This window comes from Berghia stephanieae, chromosome 5 (genome assembly GCF_034508935.2).
Source record: "Berghia stephanieae isolate SIO BIC M18660-M18661 chromosome 5, UCSD_Bste_1.3, whole genome shotgun sequence".
Lineage (NCBI taxonomy): Eukaryota > Metazoa > Mollusca > Gastropoda > Nudibranchia > Aeolidiidae > Berghia > Berghia stephanieae.
The window spans coordinates 84,449,302-84,471,801 of NC_088364.1; the positions used below are offsets into that span (position 1 = coordinate 84,449,302).

The 22,500-nt window shown below is 31.9% G+C and overlaps 1 protein-coding gene across 2 annotated transcripts in view; it reads right to left on the reverse strand.

Moving 5' to 3' along the window:
- Positions 1-22,500, reverse strand: part of LOC144973764 (uncharacterized) — a 127,264-nt gene that overhangs the window by 41,878 nt on the left and 62,886 nt on the right. For both annotated transcript variants that reach the window (XM_078916646.1, XM_078916644.1), the window contains exons 31-43: positions 18,219-18,390; positions 17,484-17,599; positions 16,503-16,674; positions 16,004-16,119; positions 14,786-14,957; positions 14,290-14,405; positions 10,762-10,933; positions 10,264-10,379; positions 6,728-6,899; positions 6,228-6,343; positions 2,687-2,858; positions 2,187-2,302; positions 1,039-1,210 (exon numbers count right to left, since the gene is read on the reverse strand). In XM_078916646.1, coding sequence (XP_078772772.1) covers positions 1,039-1,210; positions 2,187-2,302; positions 2,687-2,858; positions 6,228-6,343; positions 6,728-6,899; positions 10,264-10,379; positions 10,762-10,933; positions 14,290-14,405; positions 14,786-14,957; positions 16,004-16,119; positions 16,503-16,674; positions 17,484-17,599; positions 18,219-18,390 — 1,900 coding nt within the window. The remainder of the gene's footprint in view (positions 1-1,038; positions 1,211-2,186; positions 2,303-2,686; positions 2,859-6,227; positions 6,344-6,727; positions 6,900-10,263; positions 10,380-10,761; positions 10,934-14,289; positions 14,406-14,785; positions 14,958-16,003; positions 16,120-16,502; positions 16,675-17,483; positions 17,600-18,218; positions 18,391-22,500) is intronic.

Sequence of the window (22,500 nt, forward strand, 5' to 3'; positions counted from 1 at the left end):
AAAATTCTTGCGATAAATAATTTCTTTAGCAAAACATGCTCTACAACACACCGTTTTCTTTAAATTTTACGATGTACAAAAGAAATTTGAATAACAAAATTGTTGGTTATATCATAACGAATGTGACGAGTTTCCTATGGGTGGTAAGGAGAGGGTTAAGTGGCTATTGCTCTATATAAAAGCTAAATTTAAACAGCTCATTCTTACATACATGTTATATTTTCCCACTGGAGTCTGGCAACGACTGAAATTGTCAAGTAAAAAAAAAAGGGAGGAACAATGTCGTGAACGGATTTCTCCATCTAGTTCACGATAGGTAAATTATTGGAAATAATAAAGAAAAAGTCTCCACCGAAGTGGGCGTTCTCCAGAGACGTAAAGGACATATATGGGCGGTTAAAAAATGACATATTTCAAGGCATTATGTCCATCCCGTAATAAAAACAAAGTCAAAGTCAACACTTGACTATCTAATTTCAATCAACAATCCATAATGAGTTTCGAAGTAAGAAGAGCTTGGGAAATGAATGCAACCCCGTTTTTATACCCATTGTGACGTCACAAACCCAGGGAAGAAATAACACATAACAGTGAATTGAACTCAAAGTGACACCCAACAGGTTACCCAACATGAAAACAATTCACAACAACAACTCAATAGCCAAACAACAACAAACATTGTATGAAATGGAAATTATCTCCATATATGGCTTCCAGGGAGGGGGGGGGGGGGAGGGGGGTAAATAAAAACTGCAATAAACAATAGTGAGTGTTTGAGATATACCTCAAAATCAGAACAATACTTTACAATATTTTGATATAATTATCGCCAAAATCATCATCATCATCATCATCATCATCATAATCATCGTCATCATCATCATCCTAGTCTTCTTCCTCCTCCTACTCCTCCTCCTCCTCCTCCTCCTCCTCATCATCATCATCATCTACCAATAAATCACCATCACCCTACACAACAACCACAAAAACAAAACAAACAAACCAACACATTATTTCTCAAATCAAACTAACACACACCTTTCTTTGTGCTTCTACACAGACTGAGCATTGAACACACTTGCTCGGGTGTGTATTGCAGAAATAGATTTATGATCTCTTTTCCATAACTGTTCACCATTGTGTTACATTCATCCTTCAGAGTGCTTGGTAGAAAGTTACACACCTCCGTCAAAGCTGTTATTATTTCTTCCTGTAGAGGAATCAGAAGTAGAAATCATTAGGTTTATCACTGACAGATAATATTCATTCCTCCTTCCTTCATTCCCATTATTATCATTATCATTATTATTATTATTATTATTATTATTATTATTATTATTATTATTATTATTATTATTTGTATTTTTATTATTAATATAAGATAAGATAAGATATACTTTATTGATCCTTGTGTGGAAATTATAATTTTGTATCACAACACAATTCGGTAATATATAAAAGAAATATCAAATGTTAATAAATTAAATGAAACTTGGCAAAGAATATTAAAAGTCTTAAAATGTAGAGTGGAACAACAAGCGGATATATTATGGAGACTATGATTATACTTATAATAAAATTCTTGTCCAACAAATATACACAATCAAATGATTATCAAGATATTTTATAAACTGGTAAAGTTTAAATGATATTATACTAAAAAGTAGAGAGGAATATAACATAAAAATCGTGTTATTGCGATTGCATAAATATTTCATCTGAGAAATAAATAAATTATTTTGCGATTATCACTTTAACTCATAGAAATATTTATTATTTGCTTTAAAGCAAAAGATTGTAGATAAGAGATTGAAAAGGAGTTATATATATTATTACTAAGAAGTAAAATGTTCTATAAATATAAATATAACAATTGAATCACCTCATTATTATTATTATTATTATTATTAGTAACAATGACAATACTAATATTATCATCACCACCACCATCATCATCATCATCATCACCACCACCACCACCACCACCACCATCATCATTTATCCTTACTATCATTATTATAGAGATCTCTGGATTTTACAAATCTGGTCTTCAAGGAGGTGGTTTGCATTTTTTAAATACAGAACAACTGATTTTATCATTTTGTTTCATTTTCCCTGTTATTTCAGAAAAAGAAGAACAAGGTAAAAAAATCAGGTTTTAAGAGCACAACAATCAGAAAACCAACCTCTGTGCTGTTGTCCTTGAGCATCTTATCAAGTTCTTGTAGTACGAACTCACAGATGACACAAAGATCTGCATTCTCTTTACTCTTCTCAAAGGATGCCAATTTTACTCTCGGAACTGTTTTGGGGATGGATAAAATTTTAATCAAAGGACAGAAAGAAAAATGGATAAATGATCACAACCAAATTTCTCATAATGAAAATAACTTGGTCACGATCAAAATATGAAATGAATCAATCTTTGTAATATATAATAAGCATAACATTGGAAAAAATCCCCATTATACTTGTCATAACAGATAATATCATTCATTTCTATCATTATCATTCATCAACACCATCACCATTACCATTCATCATCACCATCATTATCACCTAGTCTTCTTCCTCCTCATCATCATTATCATCATCTAAAAATAAATCACCATCACCCTACAAAACAACTACAAAAAAAAAAAGAAACAAACCAACACATTATTTCTCAAATCAAACTAACACACACCTTTCTTTGTGCTTCTACACAGACTGAGCATTGAACACACTTGCTCGGGTGTGTATTGCAGAAATAGATTTATGATCTCTTTTCCATAACTGTTCACCAGTGTGTTACATTCATCCTTCAGAGTGCTTGGTAGAAAGTTACACACCTCCGTCAAAGCTGTTATTATTTCTTCCTGTAGAGGAATCAGAAGTAGAAATCATTAGGTTTATCACTGACAGATAATATTCATTCGTCCTTCCTTCATTCCCATTATTATCATTATCATTATTATTATTATTATTATTATTATTATTATTATTATTATTATTATTATTATTATTATTATTATTATTATTATTATTATTATTATTATTTGTATTTTTATTATTAATATAAGATAAGATAAGATATACTTTATTGATCCTTGTGTGGAAATTATAATTTTGTATCACAACACAATTCGGTAATATATAAAAGAAATATCAAATGTTAATAAATTAAATGAAACTTGGCAAAGAATATTAAAAGTCTTAAAATGTAGAGTGGAACAACAAGCGGATATATTATGGTGACTATGATTATACTTATAATAAAATTCTTGTCCAACAAATATACACAATCAAATGATTATCAAGATACTTTATAAACTGGTAAAGTTTAAATGATATTATACTAAAAAGTAGAGAGGAATATAACATAAAAATCGTGTTATTGCGATTGCATAAATATTTCATCTGAGAAATAAATAAATTATTTTGCGATTATCACTTTAACTCATAGAAATATTTATTATTTGCTTTAAAGCAAAAGATTGTAGATAAGAGATTGAAAAGGAGTTATATATATTATTACTAAGAAGTAAAATGTTCTATAAATATAAATATAACAATTGAATCACCTCATTATTATTATTATTATTATTATTATTATTATTATTATTATTATTATTATTATTATTATTATTATTATTAGTAACAATGACAATACTAATATTATCATCACCACCACCATCATCATCATCACCACCACCACCATCATCATCACCACCACCACCACCACCACCATCATCATTTATCCTTACTATCATTATTATAGAGATCTCTGGATTTTACAAATCTGGTCTTCAAGGCATGGCGACTAAAACTCGAACTTTTAGTTTGAGCCAGCGCTCCACCGGTGGGAGGGTAATTAATCAAGATTTGACAGGTCGATGACTCATCATGCTACCAGCATCGGCATTTTCGCTACTGTATTTTTTCTCTCTAATTCTGCATTTTATTGATATTTTAAATAATCGTTGCTCAATAATCCGTTGACGTAACTTTTTCTTATTCATATATTCTTGTTCTTCATAATGTAAAGAATATTGTCATACCATTTGTATGGCTATGAACCTAATGGTTTTGCAACGCCACTCTCCATGAGTTGTACTATAATTCAATGCAAGATCATAACTAAAATTGGTAAGAAACATGTGAATAAATAGCATAAGTCACCATACAGGCAAATAATTTTGGGATAATCAGAAGCAGGAGAGAATGAGGAAAAAGTGTATGTAAGTTTTATGGCCTGTTCAGACCTGGTAGTCCTGTGAGAGGTCTTGATATTGTGGTAACTCCTTATCAAATCCACCAGTATCCTGTCCACAAATTAGCCAGTGACAGTGATGACTGGAAGGTATGTGTTAGTGTGTGTCTTATAAAACTGATATCCAATCATTCCTTCACTTGATGACATATTTCATTAATTAATAATATAAATCCTATGGTCTGTCGCGTTCCCGATCACATTGTCAGTAATAAATTTACTTAAAAATATTTCTATCACTCTCTCTTCTATTTTCACACATCACAACTAACGAAGTTTCATGTCTAATCGTAATGCAAGCAACACCATTATGAAAACAAATAAACACGTTTAACAATAGTTTCTCATCTATTTTCAACACCAACCAGAAAGGAGATATATCATTCTAATATTTAGGAATATTATTCGGGACCCTTCTGAAGTAAGTGACTACTGGCGTCTGGTTCAACTTGAAGCAATGATGTTTCCATTGTGAAAGACAATTTTGCTTTTTCGCTTTGAAATCCTCCTGCTCTTTTTTCAATCTTCCATATGCTAGAATGGAGCAGTTCACCACCTTGCTCGGCATGGAATCCTAAATTTATCTTATATCGTTTCAACCAGTCAATGCAGTGCATTTCCAATATATGTAATTTGGGGGTAATTGAGTGAGGGAATGCTTCTCTGTAATTCTGCAAATACCTTGTGACGGCTTCCTCTGCTTTTTCAATTTCTTCTGATGACATGGGATTTGAATGGGATACTAATGTATGTACATCTCTGTAGCTGTCATTTAAAGTATTATATTTGATCTCAAGTTGAATTATTTTCGTGATTAGGGTGTCTCTTTGGGTGTTTGTACTAACTGCATGTATAGCTCTCTTTTTGGAAGGTGTCTGTAAATTACTTTCTTTATGTATTTGTGGCAGTGATTGGCAATGAAGTGGCCACCTTGAAATGCTTGTCTGACAATTTTATTCTGATCTAAAACATGTTGTATTGTTTTTCTAACTGATCCGATGATACTTTCTTTACATTCATTCAAGTCATGCAATTTTTTCTTTATCTTTTTAAGTTGCTTCTCCCACCTCCTCTTTTCAAACATCTTTTGCCACAAAGTCTACATAGATTATTTAGTTTTGTTATTTGAGTTTCAAGAGAATGTTCCATCCTTGTCTGTAGTACAAAAAAAAATTATTTCAGTGCCACAAATAAAATTAATATAAAAAATAAAATCACTCAACCAAAAATAATAATGTTATTTCACACAATGGATTGCCCAGATTTTAAATAATCATAACTTTTTTATTTTGTGTGAATTAAGCGTACTTCATGGACATACTAATTGCAAATTTATTGAATTATTTTAGGGTGTAAGAAAATATGACCCTCATGGTGACAAAACATGTTTTAAAAATATTTTAATCAATGATATACGGTGGACAGAACAATTTCACTCACTAATTTGAAATATTCTTATCTGCTTTATAATCCAATTGGCACTTCACAAAAATATATATAATTACGACAGAAATTTAAAATATTTTTAAAAAATAAGAAGAAATCGTGTGTGACACATAGGTTTCCAGTATTAAATGATATAAGGAGTGCATTTCTTATGCATTTTTTTGACAATATCACCCTTGTTTTCGGACCTCGCTTACCTCCCCTTGTTTCAACTGACAAAGGTGCAGGTAATTAATCACTTGTGACAGGTGAAGTTCCCTGTTATCAGTGATTTGCCTGTGATCAGGGGAGTGGAATGGGCGACAGGGGAAGATGCACAGTGGGTGGCACGGGGATACAGCAAGATCAAAGCAAAAACTAAAGAGTCAAAAATTAAGTTAGTTTTATTCGCCGTGAAGGAGGTGGTTTGCATTTTTTAAATACAGAACAACTGATTTTATCATTTTGTTTCATTTTCCCTGTTATTTCAGAAAAAGAAGAAAAAGGTAAAAAAATCAGGTTTTAAGAGCACAACAATCAGAAAACCAACCTCTGTGCTGTTGTCCTTGAGCATCTTATCAAGTTCTTGTAGTACGAACTCACAGATGACACAAAGATCTGCATTCTCTTTACTCTTCTCAAAGGATGCCAATTTTACTCTCGGAACTGTTTTGGGGATGGATAAAATTTTAATCAAAGGACAGAAAGAAAAATGGATAAATGATCACAACCAAATTTCTCATAATGAAAATAACTTGGTCACGATCAAAATATGAAATGAATCAATCTTTGTAATATATAATAAGCATAACATTGGAAAAAATCCCCATTATACTTGTCATAACAGATGATATCATTCATTTCTATCATTATCATTCATCAACACCATCACCATTACCATTCATCATCACCATCATTATCACCTAGTCTTCTTCCTCCTCATCATCATTATCATCATCTAAAAATAAATCACCATCACCCTACAAAACAACCACAAAAAAAAAAAGAAACAAACCAACACATTATTTCTCAAATCAAACTAACACACACCTTTCTTTGTGCTTCTACACAGACTGAGCATTGAACACACTTGCTCGGGTGTGTATTGCAGAAATAGATTTATGATCTCTTTTCCATAACTGTTCACCAGTGTGTTACATTCATCCTTCAGAGTGCTTGGTAGAAAGTTACACACCTCCGTCAAAGCTGTTATTATTTCTTCCTGTAGAGGAATCAGAAGTAGAAATCATTAGGTTTATCACTGACAGATAATATTCATTCGTCCTTCCTTCATTCCCATTATTATCATTATCATTATTATTATTATTATTATTATTATTAATTTTTATTATTATTATTATTATTATTATTTATTATTATTATTATTATTATTATTATTATTATTTGTATTTTTATTATTAATATAAGATAAGATAAGATATACTTTATTGATCCTTGTGTGGAAATTATAATTTTGTATCACAACACAATTCGGTAATATATAAAAGAAATATCAAATGTTAATAAATTAAATGAAACTTGGCAAAGAATATTAAAAGTCTTAAAATGTAGAGTGGAACAACAAGCGGATATATTATGGTGACTATGATTATACTTATAATAAAATTCTTGTCCAACAAATATACACAATCAAATGATTATCAAGATACTTTATAAACTGGTAAAGTTTAAATGATATTATACTAAAAAGTAGAGAGGAATATAACATAAAAATCGTGTTATTGCGATTGCATAAATATTTCATCTGAGAAATAAATAAATTATTTTGCGATTATCACTTTAACTCATAGAAATATTTATTATTTGCTTTAAAGCAAAAGATTGTAGATAAGAGATTGAAAAGGAGTTATATATATTATTACTAAGAAGTAAAATGTTCTATAAATATAAATATAACAATTGAATCACCTCATTATATTAATTATTATTTATTATTATTATTATTATTATTATTATTATATTATTATTATTATTATTATTATTATTAGTAACAATGACAATACTAATATTATCATCACCACCACCATCATCTCATCATCACACCACCACCATCATCATCACCACCACCACCACCACCACCATCATCATTTATCCTTACTATCATTATTATAGAGATCTCTGGATTTTACAAATCTGGTCTTCAAGGCATGGCGACTAAAACTCGAACTTTTAGTTTGAGCCAGCGCTCCACCGGTGGGAGGGTAATTAATCAAGATTTGACAGGTCGATGACTCATCATGCTACAGCATCGGCATTTTCGCTACCTGTATTTTTTCTCTCTAATTCTGCATTTTATTGATATTTTCAAATAATCGTTGCTCAATAATCCGTTGACGTAACTTTTTCTTATTCATATATTCTTGTTCTTCATAATGTAAAGAATATTGTCATACCATTTGTATGGCTATGAACCTAATGGTTTTGCAACGCCACTCTCCATGAGTTGTACTATAATTCAATGCAAGATCATAACTAAAATTGGTAAGAAACATGTGAATAAATAGCATAAGTCACCATACAGGCAAATAATTTTGGGATAATCAGAAGCAGGAGAGAATGAGGAAAAAGTGTATGTAGTTTTATGGCCTGTTCAGACCTGGTAGTCCTGTGAGAGGTCTTGATATTGTGGTAACTCCTTATCAAATCCACCAGTATCCTGTCCACAAATTAGCCAGTGACAGTGATGACTGGAAGGTATGTGTTAGTGTGTGTCTTATAAAAACTGATATCCAATCATTCCTTCACTTGATGACATATTTCATTAATTAATAATATAAATCCTATGGTCTGTCGCGTTCCGATCACATTGTCAGTAATAAATTTACTTAAAATATTTCTATCACTCTCTCTTCTATTTTCACACATCACAACTAACGAAGTTTCATGTCTAATCGTAATGCAAGCAACACCATTATGAAAACAAATAAACACGTTTAACAATAGTTTCTCATCTATTTTCAACACCAACCAGAAAGGAGATATATATTCAATAGGAATATTATTCGGGCCCTTCTGAAGTAAGTGACTACTGGCGTCTGGTTCAACTTGAAGCAATGATGTTTCCATTTGAAAGACAATTTTGCTTTTTCGCTTTGAAATCCTCCTGCTCTTTTTTCAATCTTCCATATGCTAGAATGGAGCAGTTCACCACCTTGCTCGGCATGGAATCCTAAATTTATCTTATATCGTTTCAACCAGTCAATGCAGTGCATTTCCAATATATGTAATTTGGGGGTAATTGAGTGAGGGAATGCTTCTCTGTAATTCTGCAAATACCTTGTGACGGCTTCCTCTGCTTTTTCAATTTCTTCTGATGACATGGGATTTGAATGGGATACTAATGTATGTACATCTCTGTAGCTGTCATTTAAAGTATTATATTTGATCTCAAGTTGAATTATTTTCGTGATTAGGGTGTCTCTTTGGGTGTTTGTACTAACTGCATGTATAGCTCTCTTTTTGGAAGGTGTCTGTAAATTACTTTCTTTATGTATTTGTGGCAGTGATTGGCAATGAAGTGGCCACCTTGAAATGCTTGTCTGACAATTTTATTCTGATCTAAAACATGTTGTATTGTTTTTCTAACTGATCCGATGATACTTTCTTTACATTCATTCAAGTCATGCAATTTTTTCTTTATCTTTTTAAGTTGCTTCTCCCACCTCCTCTTTTCAAACATCTTTTGCCACAAAGTCTACATAGATTATTTAGTTTTGTTATTTGAGTTTCAAGAGAATGTTCCATCCTTGTCTGTAGTACAAAAAAAAATTATTTCAGTGCCACAAATAAAATTAATATAAAAAATAAAATCACTCAACCAAAAATAATAATGTTATTTCACACAATGGATTGCCCAGATTTTAAATAATCATAACTTTTTTATTTTGTGTGAATTAAGCGTACTTCATGGACATACTAATTGCAAATTTATTGAATTATTTTAGGGTGTAAAAAATATGACCCTCATGGTGACAAAAATGTTTTAAAAATATTTTAATCAATGATATACGGTGGACAGAACAATTTCACTCACTAATTTGAAATATTCTTATCTGCTTTATAATCCAATTGGCACTTCACAAAAATATATATAATTACGACAGAAATTTAAAATATTTTTAAAAAATAAGAAGAAATCGTGTGTGACACATAGGTTTCCAGTATTAAATGATATAAGGAGTGCATTTCTTATGCATTTTTTGACAATATCACCCTTGTTTTCGGACCTCGTTACCTCCCTTGTTTCAACTGACAAAGGTGCAGGTAATTAATCACTTGTGACAGGTGAAGTTCCCTGTTATCAGTGATTTGCCTGTGATCAGGGGAGTGGAATGGGCGACAGGGGAAGATGCACAGTGGGTGGCACGGGGATACAGCAAGATCAAAGCAAAAACTAAAGAGTCAAAAATTAAGTTAGTTTTATTCGCCGTGAAGGAGGTGGTTTGCATTTTTTAAATACAGAACAACTGATTTTATCATTTTGTTTCATTTTCCCTGTTATTTCAGAAAAAGAAGAAAAAGGTAAAAAAATCAGGTTTTAAGAGCACAACAATCAGAAAACCAACCTCTGTGCTGTTGTCCTTGAGCATCTTATCAAGTTCTTGTAGTACGAACTCACAGATGACACAAAGATCTGCATTCTCTTTACTCTTCTCAAAGGATGCCAATTTTACTCTCGGAACTGTTTTGGGGATGGATAAAATTTTAATCAAAGGACAGAAAGAAAAATGGATAAATGATCACAACCAAATTTCTCATAATGAAAATAACTTGGTCACGATCAAAATATGAAATGAATCAATCTTTGTAATATATAATAAGCATAACATTGGAAAAAATTCCCATTATACTTGTCATAACAGATAATATCATTCATTTCTATCATTATCATTCATCACACCATCACCCTTACATTCATCATCACCATCATTATCACCTAGTCTTCTTCCTCCTCATCATCATTATCATCATCTAAAAATAAATCACCATCACCCTACAAAACAACTACAAAAAAAAAAAGAAACAAACCAACACATTATTTCTCAAATCAAACTAACACACACCTTTCTTTGTGCTTCTACACAGACTGAGCATTGAACACACTTGCTCGGGTGTGTATTGCAGAAATAGATTTATGATCTCTTTTCCATAACTGTTCACCAGTGTGTTACATTCATCCTTCAGAGTGCTTGGTAGAAAGTTACACACCTCCGTCAAAGCTGTTATTATTTCTTCCTGTAGAGGAATCAGAAGTAGAAATCATTAGGTTTATCACTGACAGATAATATTCATTCGTCCTTCCTTCATTCCCATTATTATCATTATCATTATTATTATTATTATTATTATTATTATTTATTATTATTATTATTATTATTATTATTATTATTATTATTATTATTATTTATTATTATTATTTGTATTTTTATTATTAATATAAGATAAGATAAGATATACTTTATTGATCCTTGTGTGGAAATTATAATTTTGTATCACAACACAATTCGGTAATATATAAAAGAAATATCAAATGTTAATAAATTAAATGAAACTTGGCAAAGAATATTAAAAGTCTTAAAATGTAGAGTGGAACAACAAGCGGATATATTATGGTGACTATGATTATACTTATAATAAAATTCTTGTCCAACAAATATACACAATCAAATGATTATCAAGATACTTTATAAACTGGTAAAGTTTAAATGATATTATACTAAAAAGTAGAGAGGAATATAACATAAAAATCGTGTTATTGCGATTGCATAAATATTTCATCTGAGAAATAAATAAATTATTTTGCGATTATCACTTTAACTCATAGAAATATTTATTATTTGCTTTAAAGCAAAAGATTGTAGATAAGAGATTGAAAAGGAGTTATATATATTATTACTAAGAAGTAAAATGTTCTATAAATATAAATATAACAATTGAATCACCTCATTTTTTATTTATATTATTATTATTATTATTATTATTATTATTATTATTATTATTATTATTAGTAACAATGACAATACTAATATTATCATCACCACCACCATCATCATCATCATCATCACCACCACCACCATCATCATCACCACCACCACCACCACCACCATCATCATTTATCCTTACTATCATTATTATAGAGATCTCTGGATTTTACAAATCTGGTCTTCAAGGCATGGCGACTAAAACTCGAACTTTTAGTTTGAGCCAGCGCTCCACCGGTGGGAGGGTAATTAATCAAGATTTGACAGGTCGATGACTCATCATGCTACCAGCATCGGCATTTTCGCTACCTGTATTTTTTCTCTCTAATTCTGCATTTTATTGATATTTTCAAATAATCGTTGCTCAATAATCCGTTGACGTAACTTTTTCTTATTCATATATTCTTGTTCTTCATAATGTAAAGAAATTGTCATACCATTTGTATGGCTATGAACCTAATGGTTTTGCAACGCCACTCTCCATGAGTTGTACTATAATTCAATGCAAGATCATAACTAAAATTGGTAAGAAACATGTGAATAAATAGCATAAGTCACCATACAGGCAAATAATTTTGGGATAATCAGAAGCAGGAGAGAATGAGGAAAAAGTGTATGTAAGTTTTATGGCCTGTTCAGACCTGGCAGTCCTGTGAGAGGTCTTGATATTGTGGTAACTCCTTATCAAATCCACCAGTATCCTGTCCACAAATTAGCCAGTGACAGTGATGACTGGAAGGTATGTGTTAGTGTGTGTCTTATAAAACTGATATCCAATCATTCCTTCACTTGATGACATATTTCATTAATTAATAATATAAAATCCTATGGTCTGTCGCGTTCCCGATCACATTGTCAGTAATAAATTTACTTAAAAATATTTCTATCACTCTCTCTTCTATTTTCACACATCACAACTAACGAAGTTTCATGTCTAATCGTAATGCAAGCAACACCATTATGAAAACAAATAAACACGTTTAACAATAGTTTCTCATCTATTTTCAACACCAACCAGAAAGGATAATATTTAGGAATATTATTCGGGGCCCTTCTGAAGTAAGTGACTACTGGCGTCTGGTTCAACTTGAAGCAATGATGTTTCCATTGTGAAAGACAATTTTGCTTTTTCGCTTTGAAATCCTCCTGCTCTTTTTTCAATCTTCCATATGCTAGAATGGAGCAGTTCACCACCTTGCTCGGCATGGAATCCTAAATTTATCTTATATCGTTTCAACCAGTCAATGCAGTGCATTTCCAATATATGTAATTTGGGGGTAATTGAGTGAGGGAATGCTTCTCTGTAATTCTGCAAATACCTTGTGACGGCTTCCTCTGCTTTTTCAATTTCTTCTGATGACATGGGATTTGAATGGGATACTAATGTATGTACATCTCTGTAGCTGTCATTTAAAGTATTATATTTGATCTCAAGTTGAATTATTTTCGTGATTAGGGTGTCTCTTTGGGTGTTTGTACTAACTGCATGTATAGCTCTCTTTTTGGAAGGTGTCTGTAAATTACTTTCTTTATGTATTTGTGGCAGTGATTGGCAATGAAGTGGCCACCTTGAAATGCTTGTCTGACAATTTTATTCTGATCTAAAACATGTTGTATTGTTTTTCTAACTGATCCGATGATACTTTCTTTACATTCATTCAAGTCATGCAATTTTTTCTTTATCTTTTAAGTTGCTTCTCCCACCTCCTCTTTTCAAACATCTTTTGCCACAAAGTCTACATAGATTATTTAGTTTTGTTATTTGAGTTTCAAGAGAATGTTCCATCCTTGTCTGTAGTACAAAAAAAAATTATTTCAGTGCCACAAATAAAATTAATATAAAAAATAAAATCACTCAACCAAAAATAGTAATGTTATTTCACACAATGGATTGCCCAGATTTTAAATAATCATAACTTTTTATTTTGTGTGAATTAAGCGTACTTCATGGACATACTAATTGCAAATTTATTGAATTATTTTAGGGTGTAAGAAAATATGACCCTCATGGTGACAAAACATGTTTTAAAAATATTTTAATCAATGATATACGGTGGACAGAACAATTTCACTCACTAATTTGAAATATTCTTATCTGCTTTATAATCCAATTGGCACTTCACAAAAATATATATAATTACGACAGAAATTTAAAATATTTTTAAAAAATAAGAAGAAATCGTGTGTGACACATAGGTTTCCAGTATTAAATGATATAAGGAGTGCATTTCTTATGCATTTTTTTGACAATATCACCCTTGTTTTCGGACCTCGATTACCTCCCCTTGTTTCAACTGACAAAGGTGCAGGTAATTAATCACTTGTGACAGGTGAAGTTCCCTGTTATCAGTGATTTGCCTGTGATCAGGGAGTGGAATGGGCGACAGGGGAAGATGCACAGTGGGTGGCACGGGGATACAGCAAGATCAAAGCAAAAACTAAAGAGTCAAAAATTAAGTTAGTTTTATTCGCCGTGAAGGAGGTGGTTTGCATTTTTTAAATACAGAACAACTGATTTTATCATTTTGTTTCATTTTCCCTGTTATTTCAGAAAAAGAAGAAAAAGGTAAAAAAATCAGGTTTTAAGAGCACAACAATCAGAAAACCAACCTCTGTGCTGTTGTCCTTGAGCATCTTATCAAGTTCTTGTAGTACGAACTCACAGATGACACAAAGATCTGCATTCTCTTTACTCTTCTCAAAGGATGCCAATTTTACTCTCGGAACTGTTTTGGGGATGGATAAAATTTTAATCAAAGGACAGAAAGAAAAATGGATAAATGATCACAACCAAATTTCTCATAATGAAAATAACTTGGTCACGATCAAAATATGAAATGAATCAATCTTTGTAATATATAATAAGCATAACATTGGAAAAAATCCCCATTATACTTGTCATAACAGATATATCATTCATTTCTATCATTATCATTCATCAACACCATCACCATTACCATTCATCATCACCATCATTATCACCTAGTCTTCTTCCTCCTCATCATCATTATCATCATCTAAAAATAAATCACCATCACCCTACAAAACAACCACAAAAAAAAGAAACAAACCAACACATTATTTCTCAAATCAAACTAACACACACCTTTCTTTGTGCTTCTACACAGACTGAGCATTGAACACACTTGCTCGGGTGTGTATTGCAGAAATAGATTTATGATCTCTTTTCCATAACTGTTCACCAGTGTGTTACATTCATCCTTCAGAGTGCTTGGTAGAAAGTTACACACCTCCGTCAAAGCTGTTATAATTTCTTCCTGTAGAGGAATCAGAAGTAGAAATCATTAGGTTTATCACTGACAGATAATATTCATTCTCCTTCCTTCATTCCCATTATTATCATTATCAATTATTATTATTATTATTATTATTATTATTATTATTATTATTATTATTATTATTATTTATTATTATTATTATTATTATTATTATTATATATTTGTATTTTTATTATTAATATAAGATAAGATAAGATATACTTTATTGATCCTTGTGTGGAAATTATAATTTTGTATCACAACACAATTCGGTAATATATAAAAGAAATATCAAATGTTAATAAATTAAATGAAACTTGGCAAAGAATATTAAAAGTCTTAAAATGTAGAGTGGAACAACAAGCGGATATATTATGGTGACTATGATTATACTTATAATAAAATTCTTGTCCAACAAATATACACAATCAAATGATTATCAAGATACTTTATAAACTGGTAAAGTTTAAATGATATTATACTAAAAAGTAGAGAGGAATATAACATAAAAATCGTGTTATTGCGATTGCATAAATATTTCATCTGAGAAATAAATAAATTATTTTGCGATTATCACTTTAACTCATAGAAATATTTATTATTTGCTTTAAAGCAAAAGATTGTAGATAAGAGATTGAAAAGGAGTTATATATATTATTACTAAGAAGTAAAATGTTCTATAAATATAAATATAACAATTGAATCACCTCATTATTATTATTATTATTATTATTATTATTATTATATTATTAGTAACAATGACAATACTAATATATCATCACCACCACCATCATCATCATCATCATCACCACCACCACCATCATCATCACCACCACCACCACCACCACCACCATCATCATTTATCCTTACTATCATTATTATAGAGATCTCTGGATTTTACAAATCTGGACTTCAAGGAGGTGGTTTGCATTTTTTAAATACAGAACAACTGATTTTATCATTTTGTTTCATTTTCCCTGTTATTTCAGAAAAAGAAGAAAAAGGTAAAAATCAGGTTTTAAGAGCACAACAATCAGAAAACCAACCTCTGTGCTGTTGTCCTTGAGCATCTTATCAAGTTCTTGTAGTACGAACTCACAGATGACACAAAGATCTGCATTCTCTTTACTCTTCTCAAAGGATGCCAATTTTACTCTCGGAACTGTTTTGGGGATGGATAAAATTTTAATCAAAGGACAGAAAGAAAAATGGATAAATGATCACAACCAAATTTCTCATAATGAAAATAACTTGGTCACGATCAAAATATGAAATGAATCAATCTTTGTAATATATAATAAGCATAACATTGGAAAAAATCCCCATTATACTTGTCATAACAGATAATATCATTCATTTCTATCATTATCATTCATCAACACCATCACCATTACCATTCATCATCACCATCATTATCACCTAGTCTTCTTCCTCCTCATCATCATTATCATCATCTAAAAATAAATCACCATCACCCTACAAAACAACCACAAAAAAAAAGAAAACAAACCAACACATTATTTCTCAAATCAAACTAACACACACCTTTCTTTGTGCTTCTACACAGACTGAGCATTGAACACACTTGCTCGGGTGTGTATTGCAGAAATAGATTTATGATCTCTTTTCCATAACTGTTCACCAGTGTGTTACATTCATCCTTCAGAGTGCTTGGTAGAAAGTTACACACCTCCGTCAAAGCTGTTATAATTTCTTCCTGTAGAGGAATCAGAAGTAGAAATCATTAGGTTTATCACTGACAGATAATATTCATTCGTCCTTCCTTCATTCCTATTATTATCATTATCATTATTATTATTATTATTATTATTATATTATTATTATTATTATTATTATTATTATTATTATTATTATATTATTATTATTATTATTATTTATTATTATTATTATATTATTATTATTATTATTATTATTATTATTATTGTATTATTATTTTATTATTTTATTATTATTATTATATTTTATTGTTATTATTATTATTATTATTATTATTATTATTATTATTATTATATTATTATTATTTATTATTATTATTACTATTATTATTAATTATTATTATTATTATTATTATTATTATTATTATTATTATTATTATATTATTATTATTATTATTATTATTATTATTATTTATTATTATTATTATTATTATTATTATTATTATCATTATTATTTTTATTATTGTTAATGTCACTATTAATAATGATAATTATCATCATCCTCATCACCACCGCCACCACCATCATCATCACGACCACCACCATCATCATCATCATCATCATCATAATCATCATCACCACCACCATCATCATCATTATCATTTATCCTTATTATCATTATTGTAGAGATCTCTGGATTTTACAAATCTGGACTTCAAGGAGGTGGTTTGCATTTTTTAAATACAGAACAACTGATTTTATCATTTTGTTTCATTTTCCCTGTTATTTCAGAAAAAGAAGAAAAAGGTAAAAAATCAGGTTTTAAGAGCATAACAATCAGAAAACCAACCTCTGTGCTGTTGTCCTTGAGCATTTTATCAAGTTCTTGTAGTACGAACTCACAGATGACACAAAGATCTGCATTCTCTTTACTCTTCTCAAAGGATGGCAATTTTACTCTTGGAACTGTTTTGGGGATGGATAAAATTTTAATTAAAGGACAGAAAGAAAAATGGATAAATGATCACAACCAAATTTCTCATAAAGAAAATAACTGGGTGAAGATGAAAATATGAAATGAATCAATCTTTGAAATATATAAAAAGCATAACATTGGAAAAAATCCTCATAATAGTTGTCATAACAGATAATGTCATTCATTACTACCATTACCATTCATCATCACCATCATCATCATTACGATTTATCATCACCATCATCATCATTATTCTCATTCATCATCATCATCATTATCATTATCAGTCTAGTCTTCTTCCTCCTCCTACACCTCCTCCTCCTCCTCCTCCTCATCACCATCATCATCATCATCATCATCATCATCATCATCATCATCATCATCATCATCATCATCATCATCATCATCATCATCATCATCATCATCATCATCCTCCTCCTCCTCCTCCTCCTCCTCCTCCTCATCATCATCATCATCATCATCATCATCATCATCATCATCATCATCATCATCATCATCTACCAATAAATCACCATCACCCTACACAACAACCACAAAAACAAAACAAACAAACCAATACATTATTTCTCAAATCAAACTAACACACACCTTTCTGTGTGCTACTACACAGACTGAGCATTGAACACACTTGCTCGGGTGTGTATTGCAAAAATAGATTTATGATCTCTTTTCCATAACTGTTCACCAGTGTGTTACATTCATCCTTCAGAGTGCTTGGTAGAAAGTTACACACCTCCGTCAAAGCTGTTATAATTTCTTCCTGTAGAGGAATCAGAAGTAGAAATCATTAGGTTTTATCACTGACGGATAATATTCATTCCTCCTTCCTTCATTCCTATTATTATCATTATCATTATCGTTATTATTATTATTATTATTATTATTATTATTATTATTATTATTATTATTATTATTATTATTATTATTATCGTTATTATTATTATTCTCTCCCGACGGATTATCACCTTGTCGTGGTGGGAGGGTTTGCGTATCTCGAACCTCGGACCTCTAATAAGAGAAAAAAGGAGAGAGATCAGACGAAGAGTAATCCACCGGCCCTCCAGGAATGGGGGTTGAGCGTAGGGTTAACAACCCACCTCATAAAAAGCAAACTGTTACAGAAACAGAAACCAGACATAAATCCACAACCGGCGGCAGCAGAGAAGCGGACCAGAATACTGGCTTCATGACGGTAGGAGGTCAAAGCCGAAAGGACGCCCCCGACCAGATTGCAGATCTGTTGTCACCAAAACGCAAGCTCAATGTCTCGTGCTGGAATGTTAGGACCCTATATCAAACAGGAAAACTGGCACAAGCCCAGCGCGAGATGTTGAACTACAAGATCGATTTGCTAGGCATATCAGAGGCAAGATGGACAGGAGCTGGGAAGCGCCAACTCTCAAATGGCGACCTGATCATTTGGTCAGGACGAAAGGATGACCAACACAGAGAAGGTGTTGCCCTCTTGATAGCCAGGCAAAACAACAAGTCACTATTGGAATGGAAACCGATAAGTGAAAGACTTTTATACACAAGACACAACTCAAAATACACCAAGCTATCAATCCTCACATGCTACGCACCTACAGAGGATTCAGATGAAGAAAACAAAGAAGAATTTTACGATATTCTAAGAATGGCTGTTGAAAACATTCCAAGACATGATATGCTCATGATCATCGGAGACCTTAATGCTAGAGTTGGCAATACACAAACAAATCAGTCCGTTGGAAAGGAGGGCATAGGGTTAATGAACAACAATGGAAGCAGACTGGCAGAATTTTGTGAAGAACACAACTTCATTATTGGTGGAACTTTCTTCCCACACAAAAACATCCACAAATTGACATGGAAATCACCAGATGGGAAAACAGAAAGTCAGATAGACCATATAATTATAAACAGAAAATGGAAGAGCAGCCTAAACGATGTCAGAGTCAGACGATTGGCAGACATTGGAAGTGACCACCATCTTGTCACAGCCAAAATCTCTACTAAATTGATGAAAACAAAAATAGCAAAACAGAAGGAGAAACGTTTCAACACAGATAAATTGAAAATCCCAGATATCCAAAACAATTTCAATATCTCAGTCAGAAACAAATTCAGTGCAATACAAGATATTACAAACATGACAATCCAAGATTTCAACCACGTCATGCAGGAAAGTGCCACTGAACACTTAGGACACAATAAATCCAATACAGAGAATTGGATATCAGCAAGGTCATGGGAGCTCATTAACCAAAGAAAATCAATCAAACTAAATCTCCTGAACGCTAAATCCCCCCGACTGAAAGAAAGGCTATCCAGTGAATACTCATTGAAGGATAAAGAAGTGAAAAAATCCACAAGGAAAGACAAAAGAGATTTTGCAGAAAATTTAGCAACTGAAGCAGAAAATGCAGCTGTAAGACACGACACACAAACACTATACAAAATCACAAAAAAGTTCTCGGGAAACAGAAGTTATAGTCAAGAGAAACCATTAAAATCTCAAGATGGTAGTGTCATCACAGACGAAAAGGAGAAAATTGAAAGATGGAGAGAATATTTCGCAAACCTTCTGAACAGACCAGACCCATCTTCTTACACAGATATCCCAGAAGCAGAAAGGGACGTAGAGGTTAATCTTGGTCCAATCACTGAGCATGAGGTGCACGAGGCAATACAACAACAAAAAAATGGCAAGGCCCCAGGTATTGACAAAATCACTGCGGAAATGCTTAAAGCGAACTCGCAAGAAATGTCCAAAATTCTCAGTAAACTGTTCACCAACATTTGGGAAAAGGAAGAAATACCAGAGGATTGCGCAGAAAGGCATCATCCATAAAATAGCCAAGAAAGGAGACCTAGGAAATTGTGCTAACTGGCGTGGAATCACACTCCTGTCCGTAACGAGCAAAATTTTTAATAGAATCCTTCTGAAAAGAATCTCACCTCACATTGAAAACATTCTTAGAAAAGAGCAGGCAGGGTTCAGAAAAGGGAAGTCATGTAGTGACCACATATTTACCCTGAGACAAATCCTGGAGCAAAGCATTGAATGGAACAGCCCCCTCTACACCATTTTTGTCGATTTTGAAAAAGCCTTTGACAGCTTACACAGAGAGTCCCTGTGGAAAATACTCCGCCATTATGGTATACCGATGAAGATAGTCAACCTAATCAAAGCAATGTACAGCAACTACCAATGCCAAGTGATCTGTGGTAACAATTTAACAGACAGCTTTAATGTAACAACTGGTGTAAAACAAGGCTGCATACTCTCCCCGCTTCTGTTTATCCTGGCTCTAGACTGGCTCATGAAAAATACAATTGATGGTAAGAAGAGAGGCATTCGCTGGACACTGACATCTTTTCTGGAAGATATAGACTACGCAGATGATATCGCGTTAGTTTCCAGTACACACAGAGACGCCTCAGAGAAACTAAACGTACTACACAAGAACGCCTCGAAAATTGGACTGAAAATAAATTTCGATAAGACTGTGTACATTAGGGTGAATCCAAAACATGACAGTGAAATTAGGATAGATGAACATATAATTGAAGAGGTAACAGAGTTCTCCTACCTCGGATCCAAAATAACAGACGACGGAAATGCAGAACACGATATCAAGCACAGAATTCAAAAGGCAAACCAGGCTTTCGGCATGCTGAAAAACTTTTGGAAATCAAAGCAAATAATGAGAAAGACAAAGCTGAAAATATACAAGAGCAATGTTTTAAGTGTACTGCTTTATGGAAGTGAAAGCTGGAAAATGACATCCTCCTTAATACAGAAACTAGAAGCCTTTCAGAACAAGTGTTTAAAAAGAATTTTTAATTTATTTTGGCCTACAAAAATAAGAACAGTGGATCTATTAAAGAAAGCTGACTGCACTAGCATTGATAGCCAAATAAAAAGAAGAAGATGGCGTTGGCTGGGTCATGTGGCCAGAATGGAAAAAGGGTCACTTCCCAAGACAGCCCTGAACTGGACAGCAGATGGGAAGAGAAAGCGGGGAAGACCCAAAGAAACCTGGAGAAGGACCATGGAGAAAGAATTAAAGGAAGCAGGCCTGTCCTGGAATACAGCCACCGCAAAAGCAGCCGATCGCAAAAAATGGAGATGTCTGGTGGATGCCCTATGTGCCTCAAGGCCCGAAGAGGATTAAGTATTATTATTATTATTATCATTATCATTATTATTATTATTATTATTATTATTATTATTATTATTATTATTATTATTATTATTATCGTTATTATTATTATTATTATCATTATCATTATCGTTATTATTATTATTATTATTATCATGATTATTATTATTATTATTATTATTATTATTATTATTATTATTATTATTATTATTATTATTATTATTATTATTATTATTATTATTATTATTATTATTATTATTATTATTTTTATTATTGTTAATGTCACTATTAATAATGATAATTATCATCATCCTCATAACCACCACCACCACCATCATCATCACGACCACCACCACCATCATCATCATCATCATCATCATCATCATCACCACCACCATCATCATCATTATCATCATCACCACCATCATCATCATCATCATCATCATCATCATCATCATCATCATCATCATCATCATCATCATCATCACCACCACCATCATCATCATTATCATCATCACCACCATCATCATCATCATCATCATCACCACCATCATCATCATCATCACCACCACCACCACCATCATCATCATCATCATCATCATCATCATCATCATCATCATCATCATCATCATCATCATCATCATCATCATCATCATCATCATCATCATCATCATCATCATCATCATCATCATCATCATCATCATCACCACCACCATCATCAT